Source organism: Perognathus longimembris, chromosome 12 (assembly GCF_023159225.1).
Source record: "Perognathus longimembris pacificus isolate PPM17 chromosome 12, ASM2315922v1, whole genome shotgun sequence".
In the NCBI taxonomy this organism is placed as follows: Eukaryota; Metazoa; Chordata; class Mammalia; order Rodentia; family Heteromyidae; genus Perognathus; species Perognathus longimembris.
In genome coordinates, this window is record NC_063172.1 from 66634150 (window position 1) to 66653680 (window position 19531).

Genomic DNA, 19531 nt, shown 5'->3' on the forward strand with positions numbered 1-19531 from the left:
GGAAAGACCTCCTTAGCCATCTTGGAGTCCCCTGTTCCAAGTTCTGGACAGTAGTTGTGCTACCTCTACCCCCTCTTGTCCCAAATTTAGCCTCTGAAATTGCAGATATAGTCACAAAAACTCAGCTTCGATTTTCAGCCAGCTAGATCTCTTGAAACAAAAGCCGTTCAGCTGCAGGAACTCATTCTCCTTGGAATTAGGCCAGTGGCTTCTATTGTTATCTCACAGGCATTGGCTAGAAAGCCCCAAGTAATGGCTTCTCCCTTCCCCTCAGATGCTCTCTCAGAATATACACAACCACTGCAAGTCCATCTATACACACAGTATAAATATACTCAAGGTAATCTCAGGGAGTCAACATACAACACACGCACGCACACACACACGCACACACACACACACGCACACACACGCACACACGACAACACATGGTCACAGGATTTTATTTTTTCCATGAAGGGTTTCTCTCCAGGTTGGTCTAGAACTCGTGATCTTCCTGCCTCAGCTTCCTGAGGGCTGGAATTACAGGCATATGCTACCACAGATGGCTAGGAGCTATTACAGTAAGTGGCTAATTTGCTCCTAAATGGAAATTAAAAATTCTCTTAAAACAGCTTCACTTTTCTACAGCCATAATTCTCATGCCTTCAAATTCACCCTTTAGCAGTGTATATTTCAATGGTCTTGTAGTGTATTTATGATCACCGCCACTATCTAACTTAGGAACATTTCTATCGCCCCCCCAAACAAAACTCTGACTTGTGAGCAGTGATTCCCTTTTCCTTCCTCTCCCTCGGCCTTCAGCGATCAACTCTCTGTCCCTATGGGACTGCCTATTCCTAGTCCACAAATGTCATGGAAATAGAATGATGCAATATTTGATCTTTTGAAATGGGTTTATTCCAGTTAACACAATGCTCATGATTCATTCATATTGCAGCTTGTCTTAGTACCTCATTATTATTATTTTTTTAACCCAGGACTTTGAACTTACAATATCTAACAGGTGACCCATGCCTCCCATCCATGTTTGTATTGGCTATTTTTTGAGGTAGGAGTCTTGCTCTATGCCAGGGCCAGCGTGGGCTTTGATCTTCCTACCTGGACTCCCACCCCCATCATTGGAGATGAGAGACACACCCAGCCATTGTACTTCCCCAATAACTGGGATAATGGTGTGTCTAATGTGCCTGCGGTTGATGGAGATGGAGTCTCACAAACTTCTTTTTATGCAAGGGCTGACCTTGAACCACAATCTCCTGATCTCTGTATTCCAGATAGCTGACAGCACAGGCTTGAACCACTATATCTGGCTCCTTCATTCCTTCTTATGACAAAATAATACTCCATTGTATTTTAGGAGACTAGAACATACTTCCCTTCTACCAGAAGGATCACTGAGTTGAAGACAGCGAAGAAATAGCCGATACAGAACAGTTCTCTGCCTTCCTCCTTTCAGCCCAAGAGCAGGTCATACATTTGTAAAGATGACTGCACAGCAGGAAGGGCAGAAGCTGATCACTGGAGGTGACTGGACCCGAGGATCTAGTCCACTGGATTATACTCGGCATAGCAAGGAGAGATCTGGATAGCAAACCTCCTGCGCTAGTCCTATCTACCATCAGCTTCTCCTTAACTTTACCTTCCGTCCTCCAGTCTTACTACTCCTCCGGAATGTGCTGTTCTTGGTTCAAGAAGCCCTCAGAGTCAAGTTCTAAGGCCCTGTTTGGAGTGCCATTTCCTTGAGGTTTCTGCAGCTCAGTGGCACTTGCATGCATTATGAAGCTTTCTGGTCTTACTGTTGCCCATCTGTCTTCAATTCCAGGAGTCTGTCCCACCGCTCCCGAGTCAAAGAGAAATTATATTTCTTCCCTCCCAGGCTGGATATAGCACACTGTGCTCACCTCTTCATCAACCAATAAACAGTCCCCCTCTCAGGTTTTGGCTACAATAAATAATGCTGCTATGAACATTCATTATAAGTCATTGCGTGGGCCAAGGATGTCATTTCTCTTGAGTATGTACCCAGGAATGGAGTTGCTATGCCACAGGATAAATGCACGCTTCGCTTGTTGAAAAACTGCCACTCTGCTTTCCAAAGTAACTGCTCCATTTTTCATTCCCATCATTAAGTATGAGTTCCACCTTCCACACGATCACCAACGCTTGGGACTGTCCATCTTTACCCCCGCTGTCTTACAGTTTGTGAAGGGCTGCTCTGGTTTGGAGGTACACGGTTGAGCAGCTTTTGACCTGCTTATTTGCACTGGTCTATCTTTTGTGAAGAACTATCTGTCCAAATCACTTGTGTTTTGTCAAAATTAGGTTATTTATCTATGTATTGTTGGCCTGTAAGCACAATACATCCTCTATCAGCAATTTGATTCACAAACGTGTTCACTCCCTCTGTTCCTTATTCACGTTTGTGCCACTACTCAGGGGTTTGGACGTGGCCTGGTCTCCTAGACTTGTTGCAATGTAGCAAAAAGCAATGTGTGCTCACTGCAAACTCTATGACAGACGGGGTAGAGAGAGAAGAAGTATACAACGTCGAGCAGTGAGGAAGGGGCTCAGTGAACTCTGGCAAGTGAATGAACACCACGTATGCGTTTTGTCCCAGCCTGCACCTCGGCCGGCTTGGCTTGTCCCTCGGCTGGGGTTTCACGGTGGTGATCCTGGTTGCCTGGCGTCCGGTTCCCGGGGAGCTGTGGAAAGTTGGGAGGGCGCCCCTGTTTGCACCAGCTCTGCCTGGCTGCGCTCTGCCGTCTGCTTACTCCACGTGGATGTCACGGCCAGACGGAGTCCGCGGGTTTCAGTGGGAAGCAGTTCCCAGGTCCTGCTCTTTAGATCGGACACCCCAGTGATTCAGGAAAAAGGAATGGTTGTTTTTTTTGCCAACCCGATGTTGACATCTAGGGTTTTCAATGGTCCTGGTCATTTCGAACGTGGACGCTCATTTGGACGCTTGCTTAAGAGCATTTCACACTTAACTTCCGTCCTCCTGATGCGAGGATCCGTCCCTCCACGGTGGCTCACTCTCTCTGCCTGTTACAGGATGATGCCGCAGTTGACATTGGCCATCATCCCTTGTATGTCTCAGTGTTGAATCACAGAAAAATCAAGAAGGAATTTTTTGAAAAAAATCCAGAGGAATGCTAGTAGGGAGAAGCTGAGATAAAACTAAGAAATCAAAGGAAGAATATGTATGAAGGCAAGATGCTGGGTGAAGAAGAGGAAGAAGGAAAGCAGCTATCCCTGGGTAACTAGATATTACCCACCGTCTAGCTTTACAAGACGGCCAGCCGGAGCTGGCTAAGGTTACTCAGATGTTTCCACCCAGGGCGCCCGGCTGAGACACCGGTGGCCTGCGGGTGACATTCCTACGGATGCAGGTACCTGCTCACCGGAGAAACGGCCGCTTAGTTATCAGCTTCCAAACCATTCCATCAGAAACAAGCGAGGAGGAAGTGGTTCCGAATGAGTGGAGCCAGAAAATACGAGCCTAATAATGTGCTAATATGATTGTACTAAAGTGCTCTAACAAAAGCTTGCTGTAGCAGGTTTGGAAATTCATAAGCAACAGAAATTCATAGCAACAGAGCTTTCTTGCTCGCATTTTTGGAGGGCGGAAAGCTCCAGATCAACGTGTTGGGAGATTGAGTCTGTGGGGGTGGCTTGTTTCACTGAGGGGCCTGCTAGCGGGGTCCTCACAGGGCGAGGAGTGTAAACCAGTTCCTCTGCCTGCTTTGTATGCTTTTTTCTTTTCTTTGTTGGGAAAGTTTGAACTCAGAGCTTCCTACTTGCTCTGCTTGCTTGGCTGGGGTTCTGCCACTTGAGCCATACCTCCAAATTGGATTTTTGCTATTTAACTGGGAATGGAACTCTGCAGAAGTTACTTCCCAGACGGGGTTCAAACTAATCCTTCCGATTTCAGCCTCCTGAGTAGCCAGGATTACAGGAACAAGCCACCAGAACCCAGTTCCTCTGACCTCTTTTTATGAAGGCATCAATTCCATTCACAAGGGCTCAGCTTCATCCTGTTGACATAATCACCTCCTAAAAGCTCTGTCTCCTAACACTACTGCATGTGTTTTAGAGGGAGATTAAAAACATCCAGGCTGAGGATTAATAAGAAAATATTGGTGGTTTTAGTTTAGTGAAAGCAATTTCTAAACCTAAACAGCCAGCTACAGTGTCACATTATTGTATTTATGCAACTTCCCCATAAATGGAAGAACGTTTATGATTTCACATCATCACACGGAGAGAAGCTGTTTCATCAGCTGCTTTAAGGCACAGAGTTAATACACTCTTTCCTGGTTGAAGGGAACGACCATTGATGCTTAGAACACTGAAGTAGATTGGGCATTTCATAATTATAGACCCCCATGAGGTGAGTGTGATTATCATAATCTCAGAAATTTCTTTATAACAAAAGGAGATTGTACTGGTGGCTCCTGTAGGGAGGCTGAGATCTGAGAATCTTGGTTTGAAGCTATCCCAGACAGACAAATCAGAGGGACCACACACACACACACACACACACACACACACACACACACACACACATTTGACTGAATCATTTTGCCTGGCAGAATTAAGCATGTCTGTCATAACTTAGAGATCTATTTTTCAGCCTCGTCATGTTCTTATTCAACGGTTCTAACTGATTGGGGGCTGCTGTCTGTCGGGATGTAGGGAAGGAGTCTGAGTGCATGGCCACTTATTCTGTCTGAAATGGGTAGGATGGGGTGCGGTGGTGTTTAATCTAGAAGACAAAGCATGGTGAGTGAAGGAGGAAACTGAGATTTGCCTCATTTCTATCGGTCTATATTTTGAAGGCCAAATGAATTTTTACAATACTTTTCTTTCTCCTATGTTTTCTGTTGCCAAGTACAATAGCCATGGCTAATTCTCGTTCCTTCTCCACCCCCATACCTGCTTATTTATTCTGTAAAAAGGTTTCCTTCCCTAAAATGATGTCTTCCCTCCTACCTGACAGCTGAGTTATAGTCACTCAATGAACATGGAGTAGGCAGAAATCCATTTCTAGTGTGAGTGACTAAGAACTGTGGGACTAGAAGACTGGCAGGTTCTGGAGAAGGACATAATAACGTGGATGACCACAGAGACATGCGGGGAAGATCTGTCCCACTATTAGGAAGATAATCAAGACATGTGACCAGATTTAGAGCCATAAAGTCATGACTCTTGTTGTGGTTTTGATGAATGACGGGTTTTCCTCAATTTTCCATTTTATTCCCCCTGTATTTATATATTCAAATTTGAGAATTAGGGTTGACAGACTTAAATTACTGATTTATTTTTAACACATTAATTAAGAACTTTCCAAGTTCTTTTGCAAATTATAGTGATAATGTACCTACTCGTGGATCTATCTATCTGCCTGTCTGTCTGTCTGTCTGTTTTTGTGGTGCTATGGATCTAACCCAAAGCCTCACACATTCTAGACAAGTGCTCTATGGGACTATGCTCTTAGCTCTTATTTATGTCTTCATTAGGATTTCACATACATAAAAACCGTCACTTTCCTAGTACAGTGCTATTGGGCCTATCGTTTTGCAGAGTCATGCCTGTAGGAACCTTTGGTTTGTGAATCCTGACTAGGTTCCACACTTACCACACCATTTCACTTTCCAGTTACGATTGGCATCAACACCACGACAGTGAAACCCATTCCTCGATCTTGTTTTTCTCCAGAATCGATCCTAAACCCAGGCAAGGAAAACAAAACAAAACAAAAAAAACACACAAAGGGTCACTCTCAGGCATTTTTATTTATTTATTATTTGCTTTTATTTGTTCCAGTCCTAGGGCTTGAACTCAGGGCCTGGTGCTGTCCCTGAGCACTTGTGCTTAAGGCAAGTGCTCTGTCAGTTTGGGCCACAGCTCTAGTTCTGGCTTTTTGATAGTTTATTGGAGATTAAGAGTCTCACAGACTTTCCTGCCCGGGCTGGCTTCACACTGTGACCCTCAGATCTCAGCCTCCTGAGTAGCTAGGATGACAGGCCTTCTGCTGATTTTAGCTGTTCAGTCGGTGAAGGAGCTGTGCTACTGAGGGGGTGAACTCCTCCGTGAACAACGAAGCTCAGGCAGTAGAAAGCAGTCAGACTACAGTTTCTCTCAACAATTTCCTGTTTCCTACCTTCTCTTGCTCTTACTTTATCACAGGCAAAGGAGTAGGCCGGTGATTTTTTTTTTTTCTCATACTACATTTAGAGAGAGAAATCTTCACTTGTATGAAACCTTATGCAAATGTAAAGTATGCCAATGAAATGAAAGGTTGGTGCCCTGGGAGGAAGCAAAGGCTCTGTGGCTCTGCTGTCACTCCGTGGGCCGAGCACCAAGCTGTCTTCCTGTCCTGGGATGGCTTTCTCTGACTCCTTTAGTCCTCTCTTCAGTGGACTAGGCAACGTGACTTACGTGTGTCCAGCTAAAGTGGTATCCATCAACATTAAACACAGGCATGACGTAGAAATCCAGACGATTCAACATTTTTCTCATGGCTGAGTCACTCCTGTGTGTGAGGAGAGCCTGAAAGACAAAGGAGTCATTTTCAATCTTTTTTTTCTTATGAAAGGAAAAAGAGCGTGAGAAATCCTTCCAAGCCATAAGAAATATTAAATGCAATGGGTTGCAAAAGTAATACGTAAATTGAACGATACTCTTGACATTGCACATTGAAACTTTCATCTGAACTAAACTTTATTACCGCTAATAAAGTAGCCTGGCTGATAAGACAGATTAAATAGCAACTCAGATTTGGCTACATTTTCAAACTGGTGAGCTTACTTGTTTGTGGCACTAGAGTCTGAATTCAGGGCCACATGCTTACTCTAGCGCTCTACCCCTTGAGCCACAATTCCAGCCAGCTTTTGATGGTTATTTTAGAGGAGCACTCTCACAGACTTTTCTGCCACAGCTAGTTTTGAACTGTGATCTTCTAGATCTCAGCCTTCCATGTAGCTAGGATCGTAGTTATGAGTCACTAACACCCGGCTTTGATATGCTTTTTTTTTTCCTTTATAATAAGTTCATCTTAGATTCCACTTAATTGTGGGCAAAATAATGACCTTTTACATTTTGATACTCATACATGATATGTCCTAACATGCAAGTTACATGTCACTTAATTGGTTTTATCTAATTGGTACCAACCTCATCTTGAACCTTGCAAGTTCCTCTTTGCTTCTGACTTTTGTATGAGATATTTAATAGAGAATACATTTTTGTTTTCTTTGAGGTCTTATTTCTTTGTGGCTCCTTTGAGGACTCATTCTTGTGAGTAGGTCTTACTTACATCCTTTTGACCTCAAATCTGAAGAAACTACATTATCAATTTAGACTAAAATAGAAAGCCATAGTATATACTAAGTTAAGTTAAAAAAGGAGACATTTTGAACTATGGTGGGTGTGTGTGCGCATGCGTGCGTGTGCGTGTGTGTGTGTGTGTGTGTGTGTGTGTGTGTGTGTGTGCCTGTTCTAGAGCTTGAACTCAGGGCCCCAGCACTCTCTCTAAGCTTTGTGCTCAAGGCTGGTGTGTTACTGCTTGAGCCACAGCTCTACTTCCGGCTTTTTGTTGGTCAATTGGGTATAAGGTTTCCACGAACTTTCCTGCCCAGGCTGGTTTCAAACTTTAATCCTCATATCTCAACCCCATCAGTAGCTAGGATTACAGGCATGAGCCACCAGTGCCCAGCAATTGCATTCATTGTATGCTCATTTATTTGCTTGGCTTTTCCTTTTTCCATACTAAAATGATAATTAAAAACGTTTTTTATAAACTATCTTTCTTGAGGTGTGATAGATATAGAAAATCCCGTACACATTTAATGGATATAAGTTGCTGAATTTAGAAATCATATATTCTATGAAACCATGATCACAATCTATATCATAAACATGTCATGGCCTCCAGAATTCCTTCCTGCCCTCTTTATTTACACTATCTTGTGTGGTAAGGATATGTGACATAAGATACAGGTGTAGTGTTACGCCAATAGAAGCTCTGCTGTACAGAAAGATCCTTAAGACTTACAGAAATCTGTTAAACAAAAAAAAAATGTTGTTTTTTTTTTGGTGTCAGTCTTGGGGCTTGAACTCAGGAATGATGCTGACCATTTTCCTCTCTTGGTTTAATGCTTAACATTTCAATCTTCTTTTACATCTACTCCAAGTAGATTTTCTCAGCCCACCACAGGCAGTATTAAAAGGTAAGGATTCTCTTCACTGGGAGGAATCACATAATGCACTTTATTATATATCCAGTAGATACTTTAATATATCTAAATATATAATGGAAATATCCAGTAGATTTATCCAAGTTGGTAAATATTATACAATGGTTTCTTGTTATTTTTATGCTCAGTAATAAATTTTTGGCCAACTAGCCTGGAAGAAATTCATATATGAACAAACTTTCTGTTCATTGTCTTGTGTCCACACTGGAAGAAACTCTACCTGACGTGTGTGTGTGTGTGTGTGTGTGTGTGTGTGTGTGTGTGTGTGTTCTCTTCAAAAAAGCAGATTCTTTACTGCTTGGAGGAAAGTCTTACGTGGCTATAGTAAAGGCAGAGACATGAGGTTAGCTATGTTTCATTCTTAGACGTCTGTGACTCTACAGAATACAGAAGGAGAAGAGGGCTGGGCACACAAAGCAGGAATAAGTGGTAGGAAAACGTGATGGTGTTTCTCTCCTTTGGCTCTGGGGAGGGTCGCTAGCTCACTTAGCTCAGCTCAAACTGGGAAAGTCTCCCCTTAATTGAGCACAGGTAATATTAGCACCAGTGTGGCAGATCAATGTGGAAGCCATCTCTTATATAGCTTTCTCCTCGAATGCAAATCATCTTCAAACCTTTATATTTAAAACAATATTTCTAACTTATGGTATTTTTTAAAAATAGATTTTATGTCTATCAAGAATTACAAAATGTATTACAAAGCTATAGTAATAAAAACAGCTTGGTATTGACACAAGATCAGGCCTGAGGACCAATGGAACAGAACTGAAGACCCAGAAATGAACCCATAGACCTATCACCACTTAATCTTTGATAAAGGAGCTAAAAAAATAGGATGGAGGGCTGGGGATATAGCCTAGTGGCAAGAGTGCCTGCCTCGGATACACGAGGCCCTAGGTTCAATTCCCCAGCACCACATATACAGAAAATGGCCAGAAGTGGCGCTGTGGCTCAAGTGGCAGAGTGCTAGCCTTGAGTGGGAAGAAGCCAGGGACAGTGCTCAGGCCCTGAGTCCAAGGCCCAGGACTGGCCAAAAAAAAAAAAAAAAAAAAAAAATAGGATGGAAGAAAGACAGCCTCTTCAACAAACGGTGCTGGCAAAACTGGTTCAACACCTGCAACAAACTAAAACTAGATCCTTATATATCACCCTGCATCAAAATCAATTCCAAATGGATCAAAGACCTTGAAATAAAAACAGATACCCTGAGAACACAACAAGAAGGAATAGGAGAAACACTTGGGCTTCTTGGCACAGGATGGAACTTCCTTAACAAAGGCCGAGAAATGCAACAAATCAAAGAAAGGTTGGAAAAATGGGACTGCATCAAACTGCAGAGCTTCTGCACAGCGAAGGACATAGCTCGCAAGATAAACAGAAAGCCCACAGATTGGGAAAAGATCTTTACCGGCCATACAACAGACAAAGGCCTCATATCTAAAATATATGCAGAACTAAAAAAAATTAAATTCCTCCAAAACATAACCTCAAAGAACCAACAGCTCCCTCAACAAGTGGGCTAAAGACTTAAAAAGAGACTTCCCTGATGAGGAAATGAGAAAGGCTAAGAGACATGTGAAAAAGTGCTCTACATCACTGGCCATAAAAGAAATACAAATTAAAAGAACATTGAGATTCCACCTCACCCCCAGTAAGAATGTCCATTATCAGGAAGTCTAGCAACACCAAATGCTGGGGGATGTGGCCAAAAGGGAACCCTACTACATTGTTGATGGGAATGTAAACTTGTTCAACCCCTCTGGAAATCCGTATGGCCTCTTGCTTACAGCTAGAAAGGAAGTCAGTCCAATGGCCCTTAAGAAAGAGTTTCCAAACATGGACTCTATGGTCTCCCTCATAGGCAATAATTAGCCCAGGTTTAGGCTAGTCACAGCAGAGGATCACAAGAGCCCAATAGCTATGCCCTTATGAACACAAAAGATGATACTAAGTGAAATGAATTCCATGTTATGGAAACGACTGTTATATCACTGTTGTAATTACTTTCAACATGCCATGTGAAACCATAGCTTCTATTGTTGATGATCCTCTTGTATCTCCTTCCTGTGGTTGTACCCGCACTATCACTGTATCTTATCTGAGTACACTGGATACTGTGTATACTGGTATTAGAACTAGGAAACTGAAAGGGAATATCAAAATTGAGAGACACAGGGTAAAAAGACAAACAACTACAAAAGCAATACTTGCAAAACCACTTGGTGTAAACCAACTGAACAACTCATGGGGGGAGAGGGAAAGGGGGAAGGGGGAGGGGGGAATAAGGGAGGAGGTAACAAACAGTACAAGAAACGTACCCAAGGCCTAATGTATGAAACTGTAACCTCTCTGTACATCACTTTGACATTAAATAAGTAATTATTTAGAAAAAAAAGAATTACAAAATGATGTCACATGATCCTCATAGTAAAATCTCTTATTGGTGGTACTGATGTTTGAACTCAGACACTCATGCTTCCTGGGCAATCGCTCTACAGTGAAGCCACACCTCCCAACCCCTCTTTTGGACTGGTCACACACTTCTGACCTGAGATCTTTCTTCCTGCTTAGGCATGTGTCCAGACCAAGACCCACCTGTTTCAGGCTTTTTCATAGCTAGGATGACAGGTGTGTACTACCATGCTCTTCTTACATTGAGACAGAGGTATAGAAGTGTGTGTGTGTGTGTGTGTGCCTAAACTGGCCAAGAAATGCAATCCTCAGCCTTCCACAGAACTAGGATAACAGGTATACATGATTATACCACAGCCATTCACTGAGCCAGGGCCTAATAGGCTTCTTGCCAAGCTGGCCTCGAGTTATGATCTTCCCTAGCACGGATTCTACAGTACCTATGATTTAAGCCACCATGCCTGATATAAAATGGTTTTGTTGTTGTTGTTGTTGTTGTTTTGCCAGTCCTGGGGCTTGGACTCAGGGCCTGTGCACCATCCCTCTCTGCTTTTTGCTCAAGGCTAGCACTCTGCCACTTGAGCTACAGCCCCACTTCTGGCATTTTCTATATATGTGGTGCTGAGGAACCAAACCCAGGGCTTCATGCATGCTAGGCAAGCACTCTCGCCACTAGGCCATACTCCTATCCATATAAAATGGTCTTTATAATGAAGCAAACTCACACATATAACTTGTCACATATTTGCTTTTGTGGGTGACAAGAGCAATTAAAATCTACTTAGCAAATATAATTATATTATCTTTCCTTTTACCTCTGTCCCCCATCACTCTTTTATTCTCTATTTCTGCTTTTAAAAATTATTAGCTTTCAGATTCTTCATTTATATAAAATAGGCAATATTATTCCTTCTGTGCCTCGATCATTTCACTGAGCATAAGCTCCCCAGAGTCGTCCAATTGAAGATGTCAGCACCTCTATCTTTTTGAAGGCTCAATGATATTCCGTTTTCTTTATCCTTTACTGATGTGAATGTTGCTATGTGTTGCATATTGTAAGTAATGTTGCATTGCACACCATAGTACAGGCATTTTTGTGAGGTGTGTGATTTCCTCCTCTTAGGGTATACACATCCTGAAGAGGGACTGGTAGGTCTGTGGCACTTCTAGTTTAACAACATTCATACGATTGTCTGCAATCATGATACAAACTTACATGCTACCAACCATGAACTAGAGAATACAGAACTTTTTCTTTGTGCCCTTACAAATGTTTGTTATTTCCTCTCTCTCTCTCTCTGTCTCTCTCTCTCTCTCTCATCCTTTCTTTGATGTCAGTGTTGGGGCTTGAACTCAGAGCCTGGGCACTGTCCTTGAGCTTTAGTGCTCAAGGCTAATGCTCTATCACTTTCACCGCACTACTTCTGGTGTTTGGTGATTAATTGGAGTTCACAGTCTCGTAGACTGTGCTGCCCAGGCTGGCTTCGAACTGTGATCCTCAGATCTTAGCCCCCCGAGTAGGTAGATTTCTTCTCTTTCAATATTAGCAATCTTAGTGGTAGGAGAGGCTATTTCACAGTGGTTTTAACTTACATTTTCTTGATCACTAGTGATGTGAATACCCTTTTCATATACCTGAGGCTTTTGGTGCTGATCCTGGGGCTTGAACTCAAGGCCTGAGCACTGTCTCTGAGAACTGCCCCTCCCCCAACACTAGTGCTCTATCACCTAAGACACAGCTCCACTTCTAGGTTTTGGTAACTTAGCAGAAATAAGGGCTCAGTGACTTTCCTGCTGGACTGACTTTGATCCTCAGATCTCACTCCCCTGAGTAGCTAATGTTACCGGTGTGAGCCCCCAGCACGGGGCCCTGATGCCATTGTAATATTGTCTTTGGAAGTATGTCTGTTCAGGTCCTTGCCCATTTCAGCTATCAGGTTATTTATTTTGTTTGCTATTAAGTTACGCGTTCTTTATAAATGTTGCATATTAACTTCTTATTAGATACGTTGCTCCAAATGTCTTTGTCTATAGGTTGTGTTTTCATTTTGTTGATTGCTTCCTTTCTATGCAGAAGAGTGTTTTTTTTTTTTTTTTTAAAGAATTTGGTGTAGATCTACTGATTTTTGCTTTTTTTTTTTTTTTTTTTAACTTGGGGCTTTTGTGTGTTACCCAAAATTTTAAGAGCCAGGCCAGTATCAAGGAGTTTTCCCGCTCTCTGTATCCTCTTCTAGTAGTTTTGTGGTTTCTGGTCTTTTTATTCATGTTGAATTAATTTATATAGATGATGCAAGACAAGAGTCTAACCTCATTCATTTCCATATGAAATGCTTATAGTTCATTAATTTTTTATACTTCATTCATAATTCATGCGTTCCTGGGTGAATTGTTCATGTTTTCTTCAGTACTAATTACTGAAGAGGCTATTCTTTGCTTATTGTGCCTTCTTGGTACTCCTGTCAAAAATTCATTAGCTTCAGAGCTGGGCATGGCGGCTGACATCTCTCCTTGCAGCTACTTGGGAGGTGGAGATGGGGCGGGTCATGGCTAGAGGCCGTCTTAGGTAAGAGTCTAGGGAGACTCCATCTCAACCACCAAACTGGGCCTGGTAGTCTGTGTATGGAATCTCAGCCGTCATCTATTGTCATATCTCATGTTTCATCCTAATTTTATTAATTTTGTCTTCTTTCTTCCTTGTGATTAACTTGACTACAAGTTTGTCCATCTTGTTTTTCTCTTTTGGAAGAGGAATCTCTTTGTTTCACTGGTGCTTTGTAGTTTGCTTTTACTTTCCCTTTCCATTGATTACTTTGGGGTTTAGGGGTGTGTGTGTGTGTGTGTGTGTGTGCGTGTACACTGGGATTGAATGAGGAGCATCAGGCTTGCTAGGCAGGCATTCTCCCACATAACCCAGTTTCCATTTGCTTTTAGGTATTTCGCGTGTCACGGGTTCTTTGGCCCGGGCTGGTCTTGTCTGGGTTCTGTTTTTGCCTGTCCTGTAGCTGGGTTATCAGGCACGCACCGTCACAACCATCTTGTTTATTGAGATGGGGCCTCAACAAACCAAAAGAAGATTCTTTTAGGGTTTCCTAACGCAGCAATCTGCCAGGTCTTGGGAGCGGTGACTTGCTCCTTGCCACAAAGGGTATGCCACCAACCCCCTTCACACCCCCCTTCTCTCCCCCCAGGTCTCTGTGGCCAATCCTCCCCACTTCCTGGCCGCTTCCTGTGGCTTCATCCTGGCAGGAGGTGTCCCCAGATCTCCTGGATGCTCCATATTCCTTGCTTTCAGGTCCTCAGAGTTGCTGTCTCAAACAGTAGGCCCCTCCGCAAATGGCGACTGAAGAAAGCTCTTCAAAACCCGGCCATCAGCGCGGTGCGGGTCCTCTCCAGCGCCGGCAGCGCGGTGCGGGTCCTCTCCAGTGCCGGCAGCGCGGTGCGGGTCCTCTCCAGCGCCGGCAGCGCGGTGCGGGTCCTCTCCAGCGCCGGCAGCGCGGTGCGGGTCCTCTCCAGGGCCGGCAGCGCGGTGCGGGTCCTCTCCAGTGCCGGCAGCGCGGTGCATTGCAGTGCGGGTCCTCTCCAGTGCCGGCAGCGCGGTGCATTGCAGTGCGGGTCCGCTCCAGTGCCGGCAGCGCGGTGCATTGCGGTGCGGGTCCTCTCCAGTGCCAGCAGCGCGGTGCATTGCGGTGCGCGTCCTCTCCAGTGCCGGCAGCGCGGTGCGCGTCCTCTCCAGTGCCGGCAGTGCGGTGCATTGCAGTGCGGGTCCTCTCCAGTGCCGGCAGCGCGGTGCATTGCAGTGCGGGTCCTCTCCAGGGCCGGCAGCGCAGTGCGCGTCCTCTCCAGTGCCAGCAGCGCGGTGCGCGTCCTCTCCAGTGCCGGCAGCGCGGTGCATTGCAGTGCGCGTCCTCTCCAGTGCCGGCAGCGCGGTGCATTGCAGTGCGCGTCCTCTCCAGTGCCGGCAGCGCGGTGCATTGCAGTGCGCGTCCTCTCCAGTGCCGGCAGCGCGGTGCATTGCAGTGCGCGTCCTCTCCAGTGCCGGCAGCGCGGTGCATTGCAGTGCGCGTCCTCTCCAGTGCCGGCAGCGCAGTGCATTGCAGTGCGGGTCCTCTCCAGTGCTGGCAGCGCGGTGCATTGCAGTGTGGGTCCTCTCCAGTGCCGGCAGCGCGGTGCGGGTCCTCTCCAGTGCCGGCAGCGCGGTGCATTGCAGAGCGGGTCCTCTCCAGTGCCGGCAGCGCGGTGCAGGTCCTCCAGTCCCAGCATTGCAGTGCGCGTCCTCTCCAATGCCAGCAGCGCGGTGCGCGTCCTCTCCAGTGCCGGCAGCGCGGTGCGCGTCCTCTCCAGTGCCGGCAGCGCGGTGCATTGCAGTGCGCGTCCTCTCCAGTGCCGGCAGCGCGGTGCATTGCGGTGCGCGTCCTCTCCAGTGCCGGCAGCGCGGTGCATTGCAGTGCGGGTCCTCTCCAGTGCCGGCAGCGCGGTGCATTGCAGTGCGGGTCCTCTCCAGTGCCGGCAGCGCAGTGCATTGCAGTGCGGGTCCTCTCCAGTGCCGGCAGCGCAGTGCATTGCAGTGCGGGTCCTCTCCAGTGCCGGCAGCGCGGTGCGGGTCCTCTCCAGTGCCGGCAGCGCGGTGCATTGCAGTGCGGGTCCTCTCCAGTGCCGGCAGCGCAGTGCGGGTCCGCTCCAGTGCCGGCAGCGCGGTGCATTGCGGTGCGGGTCCTCTCCAGTGCCGGCAGCGCGGTGCGGGTCCTCTCCAGTGCCGGCAGCGCGGTGCGGGTCCTCTCCAGTGCTGGCAGACCATGCAGGAGGAGGCCTCATCAGACCCAAAGCCGCGCTGGACTCCAGGCCTGAGGGAACGGCGGGGTCTACCGCTCCTTGGGCTCCCCGGCTACCTGGCTTGCATTGTGGGTGCGGTTTGGGGTTCCCCTTCCCCTGGGGATTAGAGGATTCGAGCTGCAGACCTTTCCTAGCTTCCTCTTTCTTGCCTTTTGGTCTGTTCATGTCGTGTGTAGCTTTTCCGTCTCTTCTTTATTCCCGATGCTCTTCCTCTCTCTCTCTCTCTCTCTCTCTCTCTCTCTCTCTCTCTCCTGGGAATAGAGTTTCCCCTTGACCACCCTGCCTCAGTTGCACAAGGGAGTGTCATTGTGACATTCCCGTACTTGCATACAATGCGCTCCCTCTATTGCTCTCTCTTATTCTCCAACCCTTTCCCAAAATAATTTCAACAGGTTTCATTGCACCACTTTCCTAAATGCATAGAAAGCACTTGGACCATATTCACTTTCAGTCGCCATTTCCACTCTCCCTCCTGCTAATGTTTATTGAGAGCTTATTTATTGGTAAATGTATTCCAGTATAGAGAGATACAGAATATATCAACTCCTTATTATAGATCAATATATTTTGGACAGTCAAATTGTGTTTGCTGTTTCACTGTTAGGTTCCAATCTCACTGTTATATTACACATTTATCCTAGACATATGGATGTTTATGATACATATCTAGGAGTAGATTTTTTTTAAGGGGGGAAGATTCACATGACTTTATCTTTACTAATGGTTGTCATTTTATTTTCTGTGTGTAACTAACCCTCTCATCCACAGTAAATGAGAGGGAATTGATATTCCATTTCTGTCAGGTAGCAGCTCTTCAACTGTGTGTGCCTTGCTTTAATGAACTTGGTCCATATCCATTTGCCTAATGCACACCATAGTTTACATTGAATCCAGTGGGCCTGGTAGGATTTTTTTTCTCCCTGTGTTGTTCAAATTCCAAGTTATTGTGATTATTGTTCTTTTTCACATTTTTTTCATGCCAAAGGCAATCACATTAAAGACATTCTATTTTATATTTAGGTTGCTGTTTATTGTCATTTAACAGACATTGAATTTGAACAAATGAGTCTCTTCAAGTATGGACATAATTGTTGGGTTGCTACTATGATATACTTCCACAAATAATTTTCTGTTGTTAAACTATCCTTATATTCCTGAGATAAGCTTTGTCCTTACCTGGTTTGGGTAGTAGTGTGAAGGAGAAATTAATTGAACAGAAAAATATACTACAAGAGAAATATCTTTGCTTTTGCTTCTATTTCCTGTTTTTTTTTTTTAATTTCTTTCTTTTGCTAACTCTTTTGGTGCTTTTCTGACTTCTTAAGTTGGAAGCTTTGATCACTAATTTGAAAACCCTAATTTAAAAGTATAAATTTCTCTTCAGTACTACTGTAGTTGTATTTTATGCTTTTTAGATACAGTAGTTTTACTATTCCATCATAGATACAATTTTTTCCTTTATTTAGTGAAAGCATGACTTATTTACAAATGATTTTATTCCTTACTCTGTAAGTATTAAGAGCATATTTTTTGTTAAACAAATGATTTTTAATAATGCATTGCAGTTAGTGAATATGGACTATTTGATGTAGAGTCTTTGTTATTGTTGAGTCTTTCTGTGTGTCCTATGAACAGGTCAATTTCTGTGAATGTTCCAGTTATATCTGAAAAGAACAGGCAGTCTTCAGTTATTATTCAAGGTGACTCATACATATGCTTAATATATTGTTTATTATTATATAGTTTGGGTCATCATATTTTTAGTGAAAATTGTTTGCTGTCTTAATCACTGAGAGTCACACAAAAACCACTAATGTCATTCTAAATTTTTTTGTTTGTGACTGTTGTTATATCCTGTCAATTTTTATTTTACATATGTTTTTGAGACAATTTCATATTAACTTTTAACAATCTTCATTTATAGATAACATATAGTCAAGGAAGTTGTTCCCTAGTGTTCGGATTTATTTTTCAATATTTGTCAGAACGTGATTTTCCTTGGTAAACAAGCAGGGAGTCATTGTATTGCATATGCTATATTTGTGATTTGTGTAACTCTCTAAGAATTAGTTATTCTCCATCTGGTCAGACAAAGCAAGAATGATCACGAAGTGATGATTCTTACATGCTGAATAAGATTACCGAGAGACTACCTTCATAGAATATTTTAAATAACGAGGCACAAATCTTTCTTTTTTAACGGTGTAGATTTCTAGGATACACATTGGTCATGTGTCTAATGAAGCACAGGCGATCCTGTGTTTAATTTCTTGACTGCTCTTGTTGCTTCCGAGGGCTTAGTCAAGAGCCTAAAGCCAGGCCTGACACAATGCACCACGCGCCTCCCCGTGGCGAGGCCTTGGAACTGCACGCACACGACCACAATTTATCTTAAGAGTGCTTCACTAAAGCTGACTTTGCTTTTCAATGAAAAGATAACAAAGAAAGTGTTTGGGGCATTATCTTCTGTGAGGCAAATGGAAATATGTTTGGTAGTAGAGTAAGGCACTGTTGAAGCTAAGAAATACAGAGTGACTACTCAGTATCCCAAATTAGCAAGACTATAAATATATACATCCATATATCAGAATTGGCCAGATAATCCTTGGATAGATTGCAGATAAAATTTTCATGACTAAAGTCCCCGCCTGGCCAACAAGGCTAGGTGAAAGAGTTCCTGGTCACCACACGATTGGGTTTGGTGGAGTGGTCCTTTCTTAGTGCTTGATGAAAACCTGGAATAAAGAGCACCGGATCTTTGTGAAGACTGGTGTTACTGGTTTTCATTTAAAAAAACAAAACCAAAACAACTTGTTTTTCCATTGGACTCACTGCATTGGATTTAAAAATACTAACCACACATACAATGATGGGTACCCAAGGACAACTGCATGTCACAGCTCAGTTCATTCACCAGTAGAAGCAGAGTCACACCATCCAGCAGAAAACAACATTTTCTCCTGGAGCATACAGGAATAAAATGATTTAAGGTAAAAAAAAATGTTTCATCACCAAAGTAGATTTATCTTAACAAAGAGACATTTAAAATTCAATACTGGAAGAATTAATTGGAGCAAGCAAGGCTTTCTAGGAACTAGAAAACGGGGGGAGGGGAAATTAATCTATAAAAACAGTTGATATCATCTTATATGATGTGGTTAATATGAAAATGGACAGCTAAATAATAGTTGAAAGCTACATGAACAATAGGGTCTGTGAATGAAAAACTTTGACTTTATAAATTCTAGTTTCTTTATTGAGAGACAGACAGACAGACAGAGATTTGCGTCTGAGGCTTGAACTTGGAAATCTTGGTTTGGTCTTTTCACTCAAGGTCTGCGCGTTAGCACTTGAGCCACACCTTCACTTCCAGTTTTTTGGTGTTTTGTTTTTTTGCTAGTGGGGACAAGAGTCTCTGAGATTTGCCTGCCTAGGCCGGCTTTGCACTACAGTCCTCAAATAGGATTACATATCTAGGTGTAAGGCATTTTTACGATCAATGATCATAAAAGAATGTACAGGTGGCCTTGCTTTGCAGGGCTATGGCAGACAAAACTGTCTGTCATGTCTATCTGTGAGTGTCTCCTCTCTGGCGTGTGATCAGTGATTAGTGATTGTACACCACGTTCAGTCGGCACGCAGGGAGCAACACGGTGGCTATGTGGTCTCTTGTTTAACAGTGACGAGCCTGTGTGGTATGTCACAGAACTGGAGGGTGGAGAGAGGAAAGTGTCCAATTCAGACGAAGGTACAGCAAAGAAAGGAAAAGTGACCCTGCGGCAGGTAACAGGTGGCCCAAGGGGAAGCGGAGTGGAGGCTCAAGAGCGGAGATGGCTGAGCGAGCCCGCACAGCTGTCTGGAGACGGAGCGGCCAGACCAGGCAGCCTGGACGAAGGGAAGGGCTGAGGGAAGAGAGGACGGGCCTGAAGCGGTGTGGCCGTCACCTCGAATGGAAGGACTGCCCAGCGCGAGCTTCCCACACCGGAGCCCAAAGCAACGTAAGGCTGGAAGGTGAGTCCACTGAACCA

The 19531-nt window shown here is 44.3% G+C and overlaps 1 protein-coding gene across 1 annotated transcript in view; it reads right to left on the bottom strand.

Annotated features, from left to right (window-relative positions):
- Positions 1 to 19531, bottom strand: part of Cpa6 (carboxypeptidase A6) — a 244219-nt gene that overhangs the window by 45603 nt on the left and 179085 nt on the right. The window contains exons 7-8 of the mRNA XM_048358676.1: positions 6445 to 6555; positions 5642 to 5729 (exon numbers count right to left, since the gene is read on the bottom strand). Coding sequence (XP_048214633.1) covers positions 5642 to 5729; positions 6445 to 6555 — 199 coding nt within the window. The remainder of the gene's footprint in view (positions 1 to 5641; positions 5730 to 6444; positions 6556 to 19531) is intronic.